General features: G+C 35.3%; 2 protein-coding genes across 2 annotated transcripts in view; one reads left to right on the top strand and one right to left on the bottom strand.

Moving 5' to 3' along the window:
• Nucleotides 1-1636: 1636 nt before the first annotated feature.
• LOC124819798 (putative disease resistance protein RGA1) lies at nucleotides 1637-4411 on the top strand. Its single transcript, XM_088091600.1, is given in 2 exon segments — nucleotides 1637-4134; nucleotides 4199-4411. Coding segments are annotated over 2 exon segments (2499 nt in total). The 5' UTR covers nucleotides 1637-1713; the 3' UTR covers nucleotides 4277-4411.
• A 6132-nt stretch (nucleotides 4412-10543) lies between these two features.
• Nucleotides 10544-22564, bottom strand: part of LOC124819797 (Insulinase (Peptidase family M16) family protein) — a 28494-nt gene continuing 16473 nt past the window's right edge. Inside the window, exons 20-26 of the mRNA XM_047291377.2 lie at nucleotides 13051-13252; nucleotides 12765-12973; nucleotides 12002-12126; nucleotides 11874-11925; nucleotides 11698-11784; nucleotides 11211-11333; nucleotides 10544-11051 (exon numbers count right to left, since the gene is read on the bottom strand). Coding sequence (XP_047147333.2) covers nucleotides 10809-11051; nucleotides 11211-11333; nucleotides 11698-11784; nucleotides 11874-11925; nucleotides 12002-12126; nucleotides 12765-12973; nucleotides 13051-13252 — 1041 coding nt within the window. The 3' untranslated portion in view covers nucleotides 10544-10808. The remainder of the gene's footprint in view (nucleotides 11052-11210; nucleotides 11334-11697; nucleotides 11785-11873; nucleotides 11926-12001; nucleotides 12127-12764; nucleotides 12974-13050; nucleotides 13253-22564) is intronic.

Consider the following 22564-nt stretch of genomic DNA (forward strand, 5'->3'; position numbering starts at 1 on the left):
GAAAATTCATCATTATGTGTGCTCAGATTACAAAAATAAAGGGTTAAAGAAAATAGTCTAAGCATGCACCTTGGATTAACTGACATGAACATTTTATCATAAAGCAAAACTAGAGCAAGTTTTATCACTTCTTTTGTTTTGTTCTTTGTCTGTGAAACTAATCAATCTCTTTTTAACAGAACAGAGTCATTAATGAATTTTTATTGTAGCATGTAGAGAAAAAATTATTTTCATCATTGCTTTTTATCTTAATTTTCTTATCATGTGTCTATTTTTCATCATTAATCTATTTATAGAAGAAAAAAAGTCATCATATTTTTCTTATTTTTGTAAGTATAAAAGTTGCTGAATGTAGGATCTGCATAGATGAGCTGACTGACAAAAACAGTAGATGCTTGATCCTCTCTCAGTGCTACTTACTAGGATGGCAAAGAAGTTTATTCAAATAATCTTGCAAACTTTCAATGACGTTTAACTCAAATTTAAAATAAAATTTCTACTCACGGTCAACAATAACTGGACAAGCAGTGTTCACAACATACATTTTATAGATACTTCAGAATTATAGATAGTAATCATTCAATCCAACTCACTATCAAAATCAGAAATCACATTCCGTTCGAACATATTCTACATCTTCATACTAACATATTACAACTTCAACATTTAAAAGCTAAGCTAAAAAAATATATATATACTTACCTTCAATGGAGGGTCTAATTCAAAAGGGGTTTTGATTGGTGGAGATTGTTCCAAGAAGTTGGGGTTTTTTACAGTGATTGCTTGATTGTAGAAGGCAACGATTGGTCATGCTTGTTCAAGATGTTGGGATCATGGGGGAGTGTTCTTTGCATTTGAGCTTGGGATTTTAGAGATTGAAGTAGGTTTGTGCTTGTAAGAGAATGATCAGGGAAGAAAGTTCGTGAGAGATGTGAAGGAAATGATGCCAGAAGAAGGAGTTGTGAGAGTGCACGAAAACTATTGTTTGGGGTGAAGGGGTTGACCCGGCCCTAACCCAATATCAATCTCTTTCATAGGGCTGTTGGGGCCGGGGGCTGTGAAAAAGCCCCCTGAAATGTGGGCCAAGAAAATGGGGCTTATTTTAAAGAAGGGTCAGGACTGGCCTTGGGGTTTCAAATTAAAATGACAGCTCTAGTCACCGCTAATGTAATCCAAAGAAAAATGTATAATATTGTAGTGGAAAGGGGAGAGAGAACATGTTTATTCGGCCAGATTAGTTGGTGTTGCAGTTTGTAAAGAAAAGTTTAGATAACATCCTGTGACTAATGGCAGCTAGTCCTACAAAATATTCTGTTCATCTTGTGACTTTTTCCACTGTAGAATTATATGGCCCAAAATATTGTTTAATCGCAATTGGGATATGAATTCTCAAAATTAATATTGTCTAAAGCTATAATTTTTCTATTTTTGTTTCGTTTTGAGTTGGATTAGAAAATACGTTCTGGATATAAATTTTTGTATTTTTTTAAAAGAAAAAATAAAAAAAATAAGAAAATAAGAAAATAAGAAAATAAGAAAATGTAATATTGAATGTAAAAATTCTGTGTGTGAAAGCAATATTTTTCATAAATTCATGGAAAAAGCAAGTGGCATTAATTATTGGCTAGTTGTAATCCATTCATCAGCAAAGATGACTTATAAACACGGTCTTCCCTTCCCATCTCATCTCTGCCATTCGTATTTCAAACAACTATGGCTGAATCATTTCTGTTCAGCATAGCAGAGTCACTCATAGAAAAGCTTGCTTCTCATGCTTTTCAAGAAGCTTCTCGATTGGTGGGTTTATACCACGATCTACGAGACCTTACAAAGACTCTCTCTTTAGTCAAGGCTGTTCTGTTAGATGCTCAGCAAAAGCAAGATCACAACCACCAACTCCGCGAATGGCTCACTCAACTTAAAATTGTCTTCTCCGAAGCTGAAGATGTTTTGGATGAATTTGAGTGCCAAACACTGCGAAACAAAGTGGTCAAAGCTCATGATAGCACCAAAGACAAGGTAAGTCACTTCCTCTCAACCTCTAATCCACTTGTTTTTCGTTGCAAGATGGCACGACAAATTAAACATATCAACAACAGACTAGACAAGGTTGCAGCGGATAGGCATAAGTTTAGTCTTCAAATAATTGATGTTGACACACGTGTTGTTCATCGGAGAGATATGACACACTCCCGTGTGAGTGATTCAGATGTGATAGGAAGAAAACACGATAAAGAAAAGATAATAGAACTTTTGATGCAGCAGAATCCTAATGATGATGATACAATTCTATCTGTTATCCCAATTGTGGGGATTGGAGGCTTGGGAAAGACTACACTTGCAAAGTTTGTGTTCAATGACAACAGGATCCAGGAGTGCTTCCCATGGAAGATGTGGGTGTGTGTTTCTGATGACTTTGACATTAGGCAACTAGTTATCAAAATCATCAATTCTGCCAATGATGTAGATGTTCCTCCTCACCAACAGAATTTGAACAAGATGGATCTGGAGCAACTGCAAAACCAATTGAAAAGAAAACTTTCCGGTAAAAAATTTCTTCTTGTTTTGGATGACGTATGGAACGAAGACCGTGTTAAATGGGTTGAGTTGAGGAATTTAATCCAAGTAAGTGGAGCAGGAAGTAAAGTTGTAGTGACCACACGTAGTCATTCGATTGCTTCCATGATGGGTACAGTTCCCTCTCACATTTTAGAAGGTCTTTCCAAAGAAGAGTCATTGTCTCTGTTTGTGAAGTGGGCATTTAAAGAAGGAGAGGAGGAAAAACATCCTCACTTAGTAAATATTGGCAGAGAAATTGTGAAAAAATGCAGAGGGGTTCCATTGGCAGTGAGAACATTAGGTAGTTTACTATTCTCCAAATTTGAGGACAGTGAATGGGAATATGTGAGTGACAGTGAAATCTGGAATTTGCCTCAGAAAAAAGATGACATTTTACCTGCCCTTAAACTGAGTTATGATCTCTTGCCATCCTATTTGAGGCAATGTTTTGCATTGTTTTCCCTTTACCCAAAGGATTATTTATTCAATAGTTATAAAATGACTGCGCTTTGGGAGGCACATGGGCTCATTACACTACCAAAAACGAATAAAACACTTGAAGATGTGGCCAATCAATATTTGCATGAACTCCTGTCAAGATCCTTTCTCCAAGATTTTGTAAACTTTGGCACTTCTTACAATTTTAGAATACATGATTTGGTGCATGATCTCGCCCTATTTGTTGCGACGGATGAGTGTCTACACGTGCGTTTCAACATTCAAAATATTCCAGAAAATGTTCGGCATCTGTCTTTTGCTGGAAACAGTTTGTTTGACAATTTAGTCATAAAAAAATCAGCAGCTGTGAGAACCGTACTGTTTCCAAATGGTGCAGTAGGTGCCAACGGAGAAGCTATACTAAATACGTGTCTGTCAAAGTTCAAATGCTTGCGAGTTTTGGATTTACGTGGTTTGACATTAGAGACTTTGCCCCGTACCATTGCTAAGATGAAGCATTTGAGATATTTGGACATTAGCAAAAATCTCAACATTAAGAGACTCCCCGATTCTATTTGCAAGCTCCAAAGTTTGCAAGTGTTGATAATTAGGGGATGCGTAGAGCTGGAAGTATTGCCCAAAGGATTAAGAAAATTAATCAGTCTCCGTTATTTGTTTTTTAGCACAAAGCAAATTGTTTTGCCTGTGAATGAGATCGCCAAATTGGGGTCGCTTGAATACTTGAGCATTGAATGGTGCCATAATGTGGAGTCCATCTTTGGAGGGGTGAAATTCCCTTCTCTTAAAACATTATGCGTTGGGGATTGTCAAAGTCTAAAATCATTGTCTCTGGATGGTCAAATCTTTGGAGGGGTGAAATTCCCTTCTCTTAAAACATTATGCGTTGGGGATTGTCAAAGTCTAAAATCATTGTCTCTGGATGGTCAAAACTTTCCTGAATTAGAAACATTGCTTGTTAAGAACTGCGGTAACTTGGACTTGGGACAGAGTAAGGGCCACCATAAAGAAGAAAGCCCGAAGCTGAAGCTAAAACTTGTATTATTTTTCGGTTTATCACAGATGGTGGCCCTGCCTAAATGGCTTCAGGAAGCTAGCAAATCCTTGCAGCGCTTGTATGTTTTAAATTGTGACAATATTGAAAGACTTCCATATTGGTTAACAACTCTGACTGATCTCAAAGCACTTGATTTAATAAATTGTCCAAATCTGGTATCTCTGCCAGATAACATTCATCACCTCACTGCACTTGAAAGTTTGAGAATTAGAGGTTGTCCTAACTTACATAAAATATATGAACCAATGTTGGAGGGTTTTGGCCCAAAATATCACACATCAAAGACATTGTGATTCATGAACCACAAGAACCTGAGAAGAACAAGAGAAAGAGCCAGACATAGTCGGAAGCGCCTTATTTTCTCTATTTATTATTTTCTGTATGTGTTTTTTATAATGTTGATTTTCTTTGTGTGGTTTTCAGTTTTTCTCTCGTGAAAATTAGTTGGAGCTAGTAGCTAAGGCATTTCAATTTAGAGAGACCTCCATGATATAGTTGTGCAATAGTTCTATATTTGCTCCTTTTAACTGCTTTGCATTGTCTATCATTAATATTGACATACTTCAGTATTTCATCTATACTTATACATTTCAGTGAGTTAAACATTGTCTTTCACTTGTGAAACGTAGAAGTATAAGACATATATAGAAATTTTAATGCGCGAGCTTCGTGGGCACACATTACATAATACAAACACACATAACTATTTTTGCACTATACCTTATGGCTTTTTATGTTAGAGTTTGCATTACTACAACTTTTAATATAATTTTTATAAATGCTTTGTTATCCAGATATTTTATCTTTTACATTTTATTTCCATTAGTTAGTGTTATTAAGTGTGGGCTAAACTTAACAAGCAAGGATGATCCTGTAAACCAATCTCTCACAGGATACAACTGTAAAATAAAAGATCCATTAATAATTTAATTCCCATCAAGAAGTTCCCCTGCAAAGTTATTTACTTATTGAGAAAAATAAACATGGAGTAGCATCATATTGTACGCAATATCAAGAACATAAGCACTGGGAGGAATTTTTTCCTGATAATGAAACTTAGTCTCACAAACTGCTGAAAGCTTCATCAACATAGAAAAATCCATAGATGTTGTTTAGACCATGTCTGGAAAAGAAAAAAAGAAAAGAAATTACCAAAATGTTAATGTAGTTCAACCGTTTGCCTGTTGGAAAATATAGACCTACTGTTAAAAGAAACTGACTCATACAAATAATTTGACTCTTCAATTCACTGGGTTAATTTTCATTAAACTTTGGTAACTTTTAAATAGGTACAAATAATAAAAGCTGACAATAAAATATTAACTAACTTAGAATAAAATCTAATTAATCTATCTCAGCTTATATCAATAAAATAAAATAATACTCTCCTAAATAAAAGGAAAATCAAAACTATTTATATCTATTTTATTTCTATCAAAATCAAACCAAATATTACTAAACCCAAAACTAATAAAATAATATTTTAATGAATCCTTAAAATTTAAGTTTATCTTAACAAAACTTCTCCATAAACTTAAATTTTTCATCATCCTTTATTTTGGCTTTCCATGTGCATCATCCATACTAGACTTGCTTTTTTCAATCAGATTTGACTTCTTTTTTTTTCTTCTGGCCCTCCTATCTTTTACCTTGGTAGACCTCTTTACTTTGACTGACTTTGTTATGTCTGACTTCCTAATAACCTCGACAAACTCGTTTCTGACCTTAGGCGATTTCTCAATAATCTTAGCCGACTTCTCAACAACATTGGCCGACTTCTTCATCTCCTCTGAAATTTTAATCAATATATTTTTTGCTATCTCAATATCCGAGCTTCTCATACCTTGATTCTTCTCAACATCTTCATCTTCCTCTTTCTCTTTTTCATCTGGTTCAAGAACATTAGATGCTTCTTCCTCCTTGTCAAGAGTTGCTTTCTTCAGTTCCTTAAACTCGACCTTTTGTTTATTCATAATCTCATTTGCTTAATCTAGAAGCCTCCATATCCGTTGAATCTCTTCATCTTTTTGTTTGAGTTTTTCCTCTAGGTTTTCCTTCTCCACAATTGTTGCATCCTTTATAGAGATCACTTTATCCACTTTTGAGATCGGGCTCTCCATGTCCACCGCATCCAAGCTCTTTGCCATCAACAAGATTCTAAACTTTTCTTCATATTCTTCTTCCGTAAGAAGGTTTCTCTCACTTTTCTTCTCAGCTAGACAAAATTTAGCAATGTGACTAGACTTACCACAATTGTAGCACTTTTTTTATTGACACTCGTTTGCATAGTGGCCATACTTGCCACACGTAAAACACTAAACTCCTAACTGATCTCTTCAGCCTTTCCCTTGTCTTCGGTCACGCCAATTCTACTGACTAGTTTGCTTTTCACTCTCATTCTTAAAATTACCTCGGCCACGTTCACCTCGTCCTTTGCCTTCAGGACCTCAGCTCTAAGTAATCTAAGTTTCATTCGAGTCAAACTATGTATGTAGTGCTTGACCGTCGGGTTCCCTCTTTTTCTTCATTTTCCTTAGTTCGTGGGTTTTAATGACCCAGCTAACTCCTCCACAATGAGAGTTGACAAATCCTTTTTCTCTTCAATAGTGACCACGATACTTTCAAAATCATCCGTCAGATTTCTCAAGAATCTTTTCCGCAACCCGGTTAGGAGGAACCTCCTCTTCATTCATTCCAAGTTGGTTGGCCATCTTCTGCACTCGAGCTATAAACTCGCCAACTCCTTCCTTTTCATCCATCTCCATATGTTCAAACTCTCTTCTAAGGGCTTGGACTCGGACATGCTTCACGGAGGTATCTCCTTTGTATTCCACCTTTAAAATTTCCCATGCTTCTTTTGATGACTTTGCATTATCTATTTTCTTGAATCCAAGAAAGTACAAAGTCGATCTGTCGTGTCTTTTTCAATGTAGCAATCTGGTTCATTGTTTGATGCTCATCATCCGCGGGTTCATTGCACCCCTCCTCTACTATGTCCCATATATCTTGGGATCCAAAAAGAACCTTCATCTGCAAAGACCAATTGTCATAATTTATCTTTTCTGACAATTGTGGCACACTCATTCCGTTACCTTTGTCATCTCTCACAAAAAAAACAAGCACTCACTTTTTTCCTCACGGTGTTTAACTTTTTCTTCTATTTTTTTTTCTTTTTCGGTACTCAGAGCATAAAGCTCTGATACCACTTTGTTAAAAGAAACGTGACCCACACAAATAATTTGACTCTTCAATTCACTGGGTTAATTTTCATTGAACCTTGATAACCTTTAAATAGGTACAAATAGAGTCTTGGGCCAAGTACAAATAATAAAAACTGACAATAGAATATCAATTAACTTAAAATAAAATCTACTTAATCTATCTCTATCTTATATCAATAAAATAAAATAATACTCTTCTAAATAAAAGGAAAATCAAAATTGTCTATATCTATTTTATCTTTATCAAAATCAAACCAAATATTACTAAATCCAAAACTAATAAAATAAGATTTTAATGAATCTCTAAAAATCTAAGTTTATCCTAAACCTACCACCACAGGTGAAGCATACACGAAATTTACAATCATCAATAAAGATTGCAATTGTAAGATCACATTTGTCCGTGCTTTGTGTTTTTATTTTTTTTACTTAAATTACATGTTACTTTCAAGCTAAATTTAAAAACTATAGAGATAACAAAGCTTGAATTTAGTAAAAGTGGTAGTAGTAAAATTCAGGGTTTCTCTCTCCGTGAGCTCTGTCGCTCAATTAATAGTTTTTAGTTAAAATAGTTGAACTAAACAAAATTGTTCTGTTTATACAAAATAGTTGTCATAACTAACTTTAATAAATCAAAGCTAAACTAGTGGACAAGTAATGTTAACAATGATCCCCCAACTGAAGCACGTTTTGCTTACTTCTCACTTTTTCCCTAAGATTTTCGTTTTATTAACACAATCCTTGGGCGTACTTTGACTACTTCAATCCCCGGATGGAATTCAAAAGACAATATTTAAAAGAGCTACATTCAAGATCTTATCTTCAGGATTTCACTGACTATGGATTCTTCTATTTTTTCAAAGTACACGATTTGGTGCATGATCTTGCACTGTATGTTGCGAAGGAGGGGTTTCTGATGGTAAATTCACGTACTCAAAGTATACCTGAGCAAGTTAAGAACGGTTGAAACTGATTACCTTGTTTAAGCTGGGTTTATGAGAAATTTATTATCTTAAGGTTTAAGACAAAGGGTGATGTCAATTTCTTATATGATTAAACTTAAATCTAATTGATATTTGTGTCTCTTCGATGAACCTCATTCTCTCTCTAGACCCAACATGACCTTCATGATATCTATCAACAAACAAGTTCCATCTATCTTTTTCATATTTTACCTCTTAGAAATTCAACTGTTGTAAAAGTTATAAAAGTTCAATAATATATAAGAAATAAATCTACTAATTTATTATCTTAATATTAAACATAAAACAGTGTCAATTCTTTATATTGGTTTCATTTATGTCATATTATCGATAAATCTCTCTCATAAATCTCCTAAGAAAAAACAAGACTGCCCCGATTCATGCTCTACTAACGAACAAAATCTCTTAAAAGATTCTGTTTTCTTTATGGAAAACTCAAATTGCTGGATATTCGAGGATGTTAAAACATACTAAAATCAATCGAAAAACCCATCTAATAACCTACCTAAATGAAGTGGGAAAATTTATCACATTAAAGGCAAATTAATTTATATCTGCTTTGAATAAAGGTATATAGTAATGATTTTTTTAATATTTCTTATTTGTTTAGAGGTGTTTTTTAACATTTTTTATTTTTAATCTTTCTTGAATTGTTCATAGTTCAATTTAATCCATAAATCCCTACAAATTAAGTTGAATTTAGATTTTCAACCGGAAAACAAGTTCAACCTTTCTCAGACATCTTTGAAAGGTACGTTAAATTAAGTTCACAATTTGACGCTACTACCGATACAGTCTTTGTACGTTCGTCCATCTAAGGCCAATTTCTTAGCACGGATTCTTGTGTGCAATAATCGATCTTGACAATCTTTATCATTGAAACGAAACAATGTGTCATTCTTATAGAAGAGAACCCCAAAGAACAGGTTCTTAAAGAATGTAGAAATCAAATTTAATATCCCACTTAACTAATTGAAGAAGGGAATTAGAGAAATAAAAATAAAATAGATACAAAGCGATGAAAAATAAGTATTATAGAATTTAAAATCAAATCAAAACCAAAAACTCCATAACAAAACATTTCAAGAAAAAAATCAATAAAAAAATATGAAAACATGTAGACACAATCTCATATTTATTTTTTATTTGAGTTGGTATGCTTTTTATACCTTTGTGGTTTTATATAGCTATTATACTACCACGCATATTCTAATTTTATTTTAAAATTTATTTTATACTTATTATCATTTGAGTATACTATATTACGATTAAAAAGATTAGTAGTTATTTAAGAAAAAAATAGTTGTCAAAAATATTTTTTCTTATTTATTTTCCGATCGTGACTGTTTTACCTGAGCAAATATAAATAAAAAAAACCACTACTATGAATGGATACAAAACAATACTTCTACAAACGTATCTGAAAGAAATCAACACGCAAATTCCGAATGACCAATTTCATTAATATTAGGGTAGACCACAATGAAATATAACTTGAGAATGATTGTTGTTCATCAACGGATCTGAATATGGATTATCGCTATTGTTAAGAAGAAAAATAGGAAAGAGAATATTGGAAGGGTAACTGAAGGGAAGGAAAAGGACAATGAGGGAAATGAAAGGGAAAGGGAAAGAGAAGAGAAAGAGAAAAGAAAGAATAAAAACTTATATTAATCCTTAAAATCATTAAAGTATTTGATATGCAGACACGTACTTTTTCTTAAATCTAATACCGAAGAACCTATATGCAAACATGATTTTTCAATGACCCTCGGCTAACACTTGTTTTTCTAAAACTAATTTGAGCTTTTACTAAGAAAACGAAAGAATAACATTAATTGGGGGATGAGCAAGAGTGGGAGAGGGAAGAGATGAGAGTGTGGAAGAAAATAGAGAGATGATCGTGGAAGACAGATAGGTGAGGTGGGGAAATAATAGAAAGGAAAATAATATCAGTCGTCATTTGAAGCCTACGAAGACTACAAATTTTGTAAATGAGCAGTGGTAATTTGACACAACAAAATTTGCCACGATTAGATAATAACATTTTGATTATAATTATATATATTTTTAATTTAAAATCATAATATATATTATTATATTATTAAAAGTAGTGTCAAATGATTTTTTTTTTAATCTGTGTCAAATTAACTTTTTCCTTTGAAATTAGATATCACTTGGTTATTCGAAAGTTATAGCTAATGTCCAGCTTGTTACACAAGCCACCTTTACTACATAAGTATTAAATCACTTCTGAGACACATGAATGAATAATAGTCATCAGTCTTTTTGCTCCAAATTCTCTTTGTATCAACTACATTATTTCTGGAACAGTTCCACTCCGATCTATAGTTGAATAACAAAATTTCGTACATAATTTTGGGAGGTAACAAATGAGGCACGTAGTAAGTAATAATAATGAGGCACATCGAAAGCAATAATGAAGGCTGTAGGTTCCAATGAAATTTGAATGTGTTCTTTCGATCAAGTATTCCTTTAAGGTGAGGAGGTTTTAAACCTGGAGGATCCAGTCTATAATTTCATCTGCCCAGAAAGTCCTTTAAATGAACCATAAAGAGACTGTGATCTTCTAAATGTAAATATATTATCTATTCTAGCCGAGTGTGGATCTGAGACTTCGGCTTTGTACTCAGATGAATGCCGGTTCCCATGAACTCGTACACTTAATGTTTTCTTTCGAGCTGCACCAACTTTCACATATTCATTGAAGAAATCTATCAATTCTTGAAGAGTGAGCTGCCTTAATGCTTCAACCTGATCCAAATCCATACAATAGTGTCACTTACACAATTCAAGTGTAGCGCTATACCCTTCACTAGTTAACTATATTGGAGTTTCTTCACTAATTTCAATTTTCAAGTCAATTCATCCAACTTTAATTCGTAAATTCATACAACAGAAAGAAGTATATACCTCATGGTCTCTCCTATCAAACCTCAAAGTACCATCGTTAATCTCCCGCCAGAAAAATGATGATTCTTCCCTCAAATTTTTGTGTTTCTCTAGCTTCACATCTATCAAAGCATTTACATTACTCTGCATATATGCATTACAGAAGTCACATGAATGAGGTATGCAGAACACAATTACCAACACAGATTATACTGATTTGTTAAGCTCGAACTGTGCAGTAAATGCTCAATATTGGTTTTCAAGTAACACTACAAGTCCAATAGCTGCTATATTGCATAGCCAAATTTTCACATCAAGTGGACATGTAGATATCCTCTACCGTTCCAGACATCTATGTTTGTAATGCTTCCAGTGAGCATTTAATTCAGAGCTCACAAGGTGTAGGACAGACGTATCTATGGAGAAGTATTATTATTGAATATTTCAATCATGATTAAGGAACAGCATTTGCAGCAAACTAACTAAAATATTAATAGAGCTATCAAACCTTGAACTCATCTATTGTCATCTCATAAATCTTGGTCTCAAACATTTTGAGAAATGCCTCGACCCTTTGCTCAATGTTCCCGGGAGACTGAGAAGAAAGTTTAATGATGGGCTTAAGAATATGTCATAATTTAAATATTAATTTAGATTTTTTCCAAGTTCCGAGTAGGAAAATACCTTTTCTGTGGATTGGATAATAAACTGTAGTCCACGTATACCACAATCATTCCTAGACATGTTTAAAATTGAAGTTAAAAACAAGTAAGTTTTTCAAGCTGAATACATACAGGATGCCATCAACATACCTCTGCAAGAGCACAGTAATGTACCCCAGCTGCTCAACCGATCGTAGCTGATGAAAGGTTGGTTGCTTTGCAACAAGAGCAAAAAGCTGAAGTTTAACATTCAGCTTAAAGTCATCACGACCAACCTACAAATTTAATAGGAGGGCAATAAGAAATAATGGCTTCAAAATTTCAATGAAAAAATTAAAATCTGATCAAATGGCAAGGCAAAAAAGGTAGGAGAATGATACATGTCTAAATATGTACACAGAAATAACTGAACATTTTGGCCTACATAATGAAAATTCATGTAACAGAATTTCCACCCAGTTTAGACAAAATTAAAATAGTACAAAATTAAACACTTCAACTAGTCAAAATTAAGGATTATTTCACATTGGATATACCAAAATTTGTTGTCCAGGGATATATGATCCTCAAAAGAGACATTGAGTGCAATACGATGTAATTATCGTGAACAATTGATATAGAAGGTAGGGTTCCCATCAAGATGATTTTCAGATAGTCAATTTTGATGACTACACTAAAGAGACTAATTAAAGCAATATACTAACAGTATAGCTTTTAAAAGCCAGGTTCATCAAAGTTACTCGGTCTGTTGGCATCATTTGAAATATACTCACAGCCAAAATAAAAATAGGCATAAGTTAAGAATATGCTTTTCCAGTCAAAAGTCATATTAGGATGGAGTGATGCATATTGGTCTAGGTAGCCAGACATATCTTAATACAAATCATGAACAAAAGACTATTACTAAACTTACCTGTATATAGTGCAGAAGAGCAGAATTCTCATTTTCAGGATTAAGACATTCTGAAGGGTAGAAGTAATTCATGCCACTTTTAAGTTTAACAACCCGATTCACCAAATGTTGAGATGAGAATAAAGGTTTGCACAGAGGTTTTGAATAATTAAAGAGAACATTTTCTACGTGCTTGACCATTGACTCTGCTTCATGGCTTTCAATGTTCCCTGTACAGAAAATTTCACTCCAGTTGAAATAAAAAATAACTCTTGCCATCAATAAAGAGAGAGAAAGGCCTAAGAACCTGCTATATAGAACTCTAAAAATGTCCTAGAGAGCATTAATGGTACGAATTTAGCAACATCTTCAACTTGAAGAGCAGGAAGCAAGTCGAGTTGTTCTATCCAAGGCCAGGTATGATCTTGTAAGATCAAAGAGCAATAGTTCATAGCCTGCTGATAAGGTTGTTGGTACTTCATATTCTGATATTCCTTGGTTACCATTTCCTGATAAAATGATATATGAAAAGCTAAATAAATTTGACTAAAGAAATTAATAATTCAAGAGAAAATGTAATGTAATAATGTGGGCATAGATAATTTATAAATCAAATACTGAACACACATGTTCATACTCATTTGTAAGCATATTTTCTTATTATGATACAAAGCAGCATATGGCTCCCAGGATTTCACGGAATTATATGCTTGTACAAATTGTATGAATTTCAATATTATTTACTTCTTTTTTTCTGTATTTAGTATTTAACTTCGGATTAATTTGTTTATTAATCTATAGGCCTTTATCATGGTAGTTAAGATGGGATATAAATTATGAATTGGAAGGCCCATTTTTTAAGTCGTGAATCATAAGATTCATGAACACTAATGAAACACTAGTGTAAGAGAAATTTAACACAAAGAAACACGTACTCTTAAATTTAGGAGAGAGAATATATTTCTTATTATTTATCTCCTTACATGCATTGAATATATATATATACCAGAGCTCATTGAATGAACAACCTATTGTATGGAACAAATTCCTGGAATTGTGGGATTGTTATTCTAGTAATAATAGCAAGACAAAAAGAATATAACATTAAATAGATGCGAATAATATCTAAAATTTCCTAAAATATATTTTGACACATACACATATACATACATGTATATTAGCATCGTGAAGTTAAATAGCTAACGTGTAAGTTTAAAAATAATTTATACTTTAGTTTCCAAAATATCATCGTTAGAAAATATATTTATTTAAATTTGAAAACAAAATTATTATTGTTGTTGTGAATTGTGTTCATAGATGAAAATATTTCATTTATAATCATTTAAAACATAATTTAGTGAAACTTAACAATGGCCAATAATGGAGAATATCCTTAATAATTAATTGTAAATATTTCCCTAATTATTAGGATTAGATCATATCTTTTACACTTCTTAAGTTGTAGATATATATGCCATATGAGTCAAGCATGTTACAAATGTTGTCAATCAAAAGGTCTTTAGGGATTTAGTGAGCATGCTGCAGGTGGGTCATTGGAGTTCTGGTGATGACTTCTCCAGAGAGCACCTTCTCACACACAAAATGACAACAACTTCTATGTTTTTAGTTCGCTCTAGAAAAGTTGTCTTTGATCCAATGTGAATGGCAGTTTCATCCTCACATATTAGTCAAGTATCATCTATATATCCAAATTTTAACAAAAGGAAAAGTTGCTTGGGTCATGTAATCTCACATGCAGCTACTACCATAGCATAGTACTCAGCTTCAACACTAGATTTAGGAACAATTTTCTAGTTCTTGTCCCACAAAATAAAGTTCTCACCTGTTGCAAACTCTACATCGACTAGAAATAAGACGAATTTACAATATATATAAATGGATGTAAATTGCACCGTACAAGTCAGTTTTATAAGATTGAGTTAGACTTTACTTCTTAAGATGGTATCTAGAATTATGGTTAAGATTCGCCTCCCTGGTCAACTCACTATTCACCAATGCTATATTTAATACCTATTCTAACACTTGTCCTCGTACAGAAGTATACAAATTGTATATATCAAACTTGAAAAAAATAAATTCAATTTGAACCCCCCTTAAGGATTTTGTTGATACATCTGCAAGTTGATCATTACATTCAATAAACTCATTATGTTTTTCCTTGGTCAACAACTTTTCTATAATAAATGACAATCAATTTCTACTTGTTTATTTCTCTTGTGAAACACAAGATCGGAAGCAATGTGGAGAACAACTTGGTTATCACAACACACTTTCATTTGATGAATCTCAAAATTGAAGGAATTGTTTCACCTATACAAGTTCACATGTAACAGACTCCATTACCCTATATTCAACTTCAAGAGTTGAATAGGAAACTATACTTTGTTTCTTAGTTTTCCAAGAAATAATATTTCCTCCAAGGTAGACACAATATTCTATAGTAGGGGATGCATAATATCTTGGAGCCTATTTGAGGAATCTTTGGATATGGATGATAGCATTCCAGCGACCAATACAAAGGGCCTACATGAATTGGCTAACATGACCAACTACAAATGACAAGTCAATTATAATAATAGTAAGATAAATAAGTTTCCAAACCAATTTTTGATATCTTTCGGGATCCAAGAAAGATTAACCTTGTTTTGTTATTAGTTTTTGTTGAAAGTCCCACATCAACTAGAGATAAAGCTAATTTAGAGTATATAAGTGGATGCAAACTTCAGCTTACAAGCCTATTTGTGGGGTTGAATTAGGCTTAAAGTTCACTTCTTAACATGGTATCAGAGCCATGTTATAGCCTATCCTAGCGATATTTGTTGTTTGTTGGGCATATTGTTTCACCCGCTATCGGACCGCTATCGGACCACCCATTAATGTCTAGTCTCACCCTCGAGATGTATATACCTTGGCGTGAGATAGGTGTGTTGGAAGTCCCACATCGGCTAGAGATAAGGCCAATTTAGAGTATATAAGTGGGTGCAAACCTCACTTTACAAGCCGACTTTGTGGGGTTGAGTTAGGCTTAAAGTCTACTTCTTAACAGTTTTTTATCTAGGTCCATAGGACTATCCACTAGTCCATAGTCAATCATATTGTCTCTTTTAGAATATTTAGAGTGTTGGAAGTTCCACATCAACTAGAGATAAGGACAATTCATAGTATAAAAGTGGGTGCAAACCTCACCTTATAAGCCGGTTTTGTGGGGTTGAGTTAGGCTTAAAGTCCACTTCTAACATGGTATCAAAGCCATGGTTAGAGCCTATCCTAGCAATATTTGTTGTTTGCTGGGCATATTGTTCTACCCGCTATCGGACCACCCATTAAAAATGTCTAATCCTACACTCGAGATGTATATACCTCAGCGTGAGGGAGGTGTGTTAGAAGTTCCACATCAACTAGAGATAAGGATAATTCATAGTATATAAGTGGGTGCAAACCTCACCTTACAAGCCGGTTTTGTGGGGTTGAGTTAGGCTTAAAGTCCACTTCTAACATAGAGTATACTTCCATTGAGTGTTTACAACACCCTTTGACTAAGCTACTTCAATACTTTGAGTATTTGAGGCTTCCAAAATCCTTGGCTTGAAAATGTTTGCACAAGTTTTCGTGATATATTCTAACATCACCATTCCTTATAATGACTGCATCATCAACATACTGATAGGATATAATGTGTATGAGAGGAGGAAACAGATGAATAATTAGTTGTTACTTAGGTTGTTAGGTTGAGTAAGACTTTCTTTATATAGTAGGAGGGGTCTTCGTAAGAGGGGATGTTTTGGATGTTTTAGAGAATTGTTGACCGGATCATTGCCATCCTGTGTCAAGGGAACATTGTCCCTTGGAGGAATTCTTGCAATTCTTGGTGCCTATAATCAATAATACGAGATCTTTTCAGTGAGTTTGGGTGTTTTGCAGTGGTGTTCTTAGGTTCCTCTATCTAGGAACCTAACACACTATTAAGTAAACACATTTTCTAGAAGAGGTATGACAATACAAAATTAAATTATTTGTTTCACTACTTTTCAGCCTAAAGTTTGAATAATGTAGCTAATTTTCCAAACCAAGTACATGGTGATTGCTTGAGGCCATCGATAGAGCAATGCAACTTGCAAACCCTAGACTCTCTTGAGCAACAAACCCAGGAGGTGGCTCCATGTAGACTTCCTCTTCTAGACCATGAAGAGAAACACTTTTAATATCAAGTGGCTGAAGATGAATAGTTGCCATGACAAAGAAAAGATGAACGATACTCATTTTGGCTATTAGAAGTGGACTTTAAGTCTAACTCAACCCCAAAAAACCGGCTTGTAGGGTGAGGTTTGCACCCACTTATAAATTATGAATTGGCCTTATCTCTAGTCGATGTGGGACTTCCAACACACCCCCCTCACGCCGAGGTATATACGTCTCGAGCGTGAGATTAGACATTTTTAATGGGTGGTCCGATAGTGGCCCGATAGCGGGTGGAACAATATGCTCAACAAACAACAAATATCACTAGGATAGGCTCTAACCATGGCTCTAATACCATGTTAGAAGTGGACTTTAAGCCTAACTCAACCCTATAAAACCGGCTTGAGGCCATTGATAGAGCAATGCAACTTACAAACCCTAGACTCTCTTGAGCAACAAACCCAAGAGGTGGCTCCATGTAGACTTCCTCTTCTAGACCATGAAGAGAAACACTTTTAATATCAAGTGGCTGAAGATGAATAGCTGCCATGACAAAGAAAAGATGAACGATACTCATTTTGGCTGTTAGAAGCGGACTTTAAGCCTAACTCAACCCCACAAAACCGGTTTGTAGGGTGAGGTTTGCACCCACTTATAAATTATAAATTGGCCTTATCTCTAGTCGATGTGGGACTTCCAACACACCCCCCTCACGCCGAGGTATATACATCTCGAGCGTGGGATTAGACATTTTTAATGGGTGGTCCGATAGCGACCCGATAGCGGGTGGAACAATATGTCCAACAAAAAACAAATATCGCTAGGATAGGCTCTAACCATGGCTCTAATACCATGTTAGAAGTGGACTTTAAGCCTAACTCAACCCCACAAAACCGGCTTGTAGGGTGAGGTTTGCACCCACTTATAAATTATGAATTGGCCTTATCTCTAGTCGATGTAGGACTTCCAACATTGGCCACTGGAGAAAATGTATCACTATAATCAAGACCATAGATCTAAGTGCATCCTTGGCAACTAATTGTGCTTTGAGACACTTAAGATTGAAAAGAAATAATTCTTGAGGGCTTAATTGATCCCTCTCACAATCTTCTATTTATAAGAATAAATTGATACACAAATACATGATAAATAGGGTAACCCTAGACACAATATAATCATGATAAATAGGGTAATCCTAGACACAATATAATCATGATAAATAGGGTAACCCTTGACACACTATAATGATGATAAAATAGGATAAATATCCTAACACTCCCCCTCAAGCTGGAGCATACAAATTGTATGTACCAAGCTTGGAACAAATAAACTCAATCCGAGGACCCCTTAATGACTTAGTCAATACATCTGCGAGTTGATCGTTTGACCCAATAAACTCAGTACATATTTCTTTGGTCAACAACTTTTCACGAACAAAATGACAATCAATTTCTATATGTTTAGTCCTCTCGTGAAACACTGGATTTGATGCAATGTGGAGAGCAGCTTGATTGTCGCAATACATCTTCATAGTATGGATGTCACAAAATTTAAGCTCTTGAAGGAATTGTTTCACCCATATAAGTTCACATGTTAATGATGCCATTGCCCTATACTCGGCTTCCGCGGTTGATCGAGCTACTACATTCTGTTTCTTACTTTTCCATGAAATAATGTTTCCTCCCAGAAAAACACAATATTTGACTCAACCATTGGAATAGGAAGGACTTGCTGGAGGATAGAAACATCCTGAACAGATGGAGAGAAGTAAGGAGTCTGTTCAAAGAATGTGACATTGGCAGACATGTAATACTTCTTAGTTTCAGGAGAGTAACACCGATATCCTTTTTGAAGTCGAGAATAGCCTAAGAAGACACATTTGAGAGCGCGAGCGGAGAGTTTGTCTAGACCTGGAGACATGTCATGAACAAAACATACACAGCCAAACACTCGGGGAGATGTATGAAAGAGAGGATCATTAGGAAACAAAATGGAGAAAGGGACTTTATTATCAAGAGAGGAGGAGGGCATCCTATTAATAAGATAACATGAAGTTAAGATGGCATCCCCCCAGTGATGGACAGGAATATGGGCACCAAGCAAAAGGGTACGAGCAGTTTCAACCAAGTGTCTATTTTTTCGTTCTGCTATACCATTTTGTTGTGGTGTATGAGGACAAGTAGACTGATGTAAGATACCATGGGAACTCAAGATGGCAGAAAAGGAGGATGAGAAATACTCTTTTGCATTATCAGTTCTTAATATTTTGATTACTTGACCAAATTGATTCTTGATTTCATTCAAAAAGGATGTAAAGATAACTAACAATTCAGAACGATTTTTCATAAGATAAACCCAAGTACATCTTGAATATTCATCAATAAAGGTAACAAAATATCTAAAACCAAAGGAGGAGATACGACTAGGTCCCCATATATCAGAATGGATGATGGAAAAACTAGAATTACATATTGATTGAGACCTTTTAGGAAAGGAAGATCTAACATGTTTTCCTAATTGACATGACTCACATTCTAAAGTTTGGAGACCACTAAGTTCAGGACACATCTTTTTTAATTTGGACAAATGAGGATGGCCAAGTCGATCATGTAGCACTTTAGGATTAGGAGCATCAACACAAGACACCCTTGGACGAGATCCAAAATGGTATAATCCGCCAGCTTCATATCCTTCTCCAATCTGTCTCCCCGAACCACGCTCCTGTATAACAAAAGATTTATGATCAAAGGTTATTGAACAATTTAACATTTTAGTCAACTGGCTTAAGGAAATTAAATTAAAAGGACAATTAGGGACAAAAAGGACTGAGTTGAGATTGAGGGAGGGAGACAAAGAAACATGACCGACTCCTTTGGAAGAAGTTTTAGATCCATTTGCAAGGGTTATGAAATGAGGTTTTTCTCGAAAGGAAATAGATGAGAACAAAGAGGTATTACCAGAAATGTGATCAGAAGCACCTGAGTCAATTACCCATGAATTTTGACATTCCATAGATTGAGAAACGCAGGCTGTTGATGTATTGGGAGATTGAGATGGTTGTGCCAAGCTGTTAGACTTTAACCTTAAATACTCTTGATATTCATCCTCAGAAAACATAGAAGTGGAGGTTTCAGTTTTCGAAGTGGAAGTTTCAGTCTTCGAAATATTGGCGGTTTTGGAAGGGAAACCATGTAAGGAGTAGCAATTCTCTTGAGTATGACCCATCCTTTTACAATATGTGCATTGAGTACGTCCCCGACCTCCTCGTCCTCCTCCTCTAGTGCCACGTCCTCCTCTTCCTCGTGTGGCAACCATGACAGATGGTTCCACTAGTTCATGCGCTTCTTGAGTTTGAGATACCGGGACACGCAGAAGGCGAGTGGTCAATGTTTCCATAGAGGGAACCTCATGACTAGTTAGAAGTTGATCTCTGAGATGATCAAAATCGGGATGTAGGGCACGAAGGATCAACACCATGTAAAATTTGTCTAGTTTCTTTTTGATATCCTCTAATGGATCTACTTCCAAAAACATCCTAAGTTCTTCGATAGCAGATTGGGCTTCAGCCATGAAGGACACCATATCATGGTCTGCCATTTTAAGAGATGCAAGCTTGTTCGTAGTGTCATAGAGACGTTGAATATCGTTGGCATAAATGCTTTGGGCTTTCTTCCAAACGGAGTGACAAGTTTTGAAAGCCCTCAAAGATACAAGAAGTTTGGGTTCCACTGATTGCCATAACAGGGTACACAACTGGAAATCTGCTTGTTTCCACTGATCAGCTTTTTCAGTAGGCACATGGCTTCCATCTCGCTCAAGGTGGTCATAATGCCCTTGGCCAAGGAACCACATTTCAACAGCAGCAGACCATGATAGATAATTTTTTCCATTTAGCTTCTCGGAGGTAATTGATGGACTTCCAGAGAAGGAAAGAGTACTGCCAGACGCCATCTCTGAAGAAGACAAATAGTACTAGCGAGGAACAAGAAAACCCTAAGGGTTTAGACGAAGGAAACTGTGACAGTGATGGACAACCGGTGGCCGGCAACAGCGGCCGGTGAACGGCGGCCGGCGACGGACGACGGTGGCCGGCGGCGACGGTGGCCGGACGGTGGCCGGCGGCGGCGACGGTGGCCGGCGGTTGACGGTGGCCGACGGCGGGTAGCGGCGGGCGACGAAGAACTGTGGCGCCGGACAGATATATATTACGAGACAGAAACCAGAGCGGGATCGACCCGCTCTGATACCAACTTAAGATTGAAAAGAAATAATTCTTGAGGGCTTAATTGATCCCTCTCACAATCTTCTATTTATAAGAATAAATTGATACACAAATACATGATAAATAGGGTAACCCTAGACACAATATAATCATGATAAATAGGGTAATCCTAGACACAATATAATCATGATAAATAGGGTAACCCTTGACACACTATAATGATGATAAAATAGGATAAATATCCTAACAGAGACAATCAACTTCACCATTGGAGCCAAATTTAATGGCATAAACCCATCGACATTCAACAATCATCTTCTTAGGTGGAAGGGGTACTAAGTCCCATGTGCCATTATTGTCAAGGGCCAACATCTCTACAATCATGGCTTGTCGCCATGAAGGATGATCAAGTACTTGATTCAGACTTTCGGGAATAGTGATAGAAGACACAAAGGATATGAAAGAACAATTTGAAGGAGACAACTTGTGATAGTTGAGAAATTATAAATAGGATGTGGATCATAGGTACAACGAGTACCTTTCCGGAGAGCAATGGGCTATGTTGAATCATCATTATTAGTAGTTGTGGTATTGAGTCATGATTGAGAAGAACTTGAAGAGAATTCACCTTGGAGCATTGGACTATTCATTTGGGTCCTACATTGGTAGGTAATAAGAGAAGGTGATGATTGTTCAAGAGGATATTAAACAAGATTAGGATCATCAGAAGCACGAGGTAAAACAAAATCAACCAATGGTATAGGAAGGACCTGTTGGATGGAATAAACCTCTTTGATAGACAAAGAGAAGAAAGAAGTATGTTCAGAAAAGGTGATATCAACGGATACAGACTTCTTGATTTCCAGAGAATAACAATACCCTTTCTGAAGACAAGAATGGCCCAAGAAAACACATTTAATTGTACAGGCAAAGCGTTTATCCAACTTTGAATTAAATTTTTGTGAGATTCAGCAAATGAAGATGAATTGCGATAACCAAGTTGCTCTTCACATTGCTTCGAATCCAATATTTCACAAGAGGACTAAAAACATAGAAAATGACTATCATTTTGTTTAAGAAAAGTTGTTGTCCAAAGAAATATGTACTAAGGGATCCAATAATCAACTTGCAAATGTGCTAACAAAATCCTTGAGGGGGAGTGCTTTGGTTGTACCTAGTTTCTAGGTGTGACCTTTCTTATTCTTTTCTTGTTCCTCTCATCAAATTTGAACTTTCAATATCACTATAAATATGAGAACTCAAGAAACGGGAGTTAGACTCTAATTCATTTTTATTCTTTTGTATTTATCTCAAGTATTTGTATTAGAATATACAGAAAATTAGTCTTTTCTTATGAACCACAAAATTATTCTCTTTGAAAACATGATTAATATATTTC

This window comes from Vigna umbellata, chromosome 5, assembly GCF_029865625.1.
Source record: "Vigna umbellata cultivar VRB3 chromosome 5, Vumbellata_1.0, whole genome shotgun sequence".
In the NCBI taxonomy this organism is placed as follows: Eukaryota; Viridiplantae; Streptophyta; class Magnoliopsida; order Fabales; family Fabaceae; genus Vigna; species Vigna umbellata.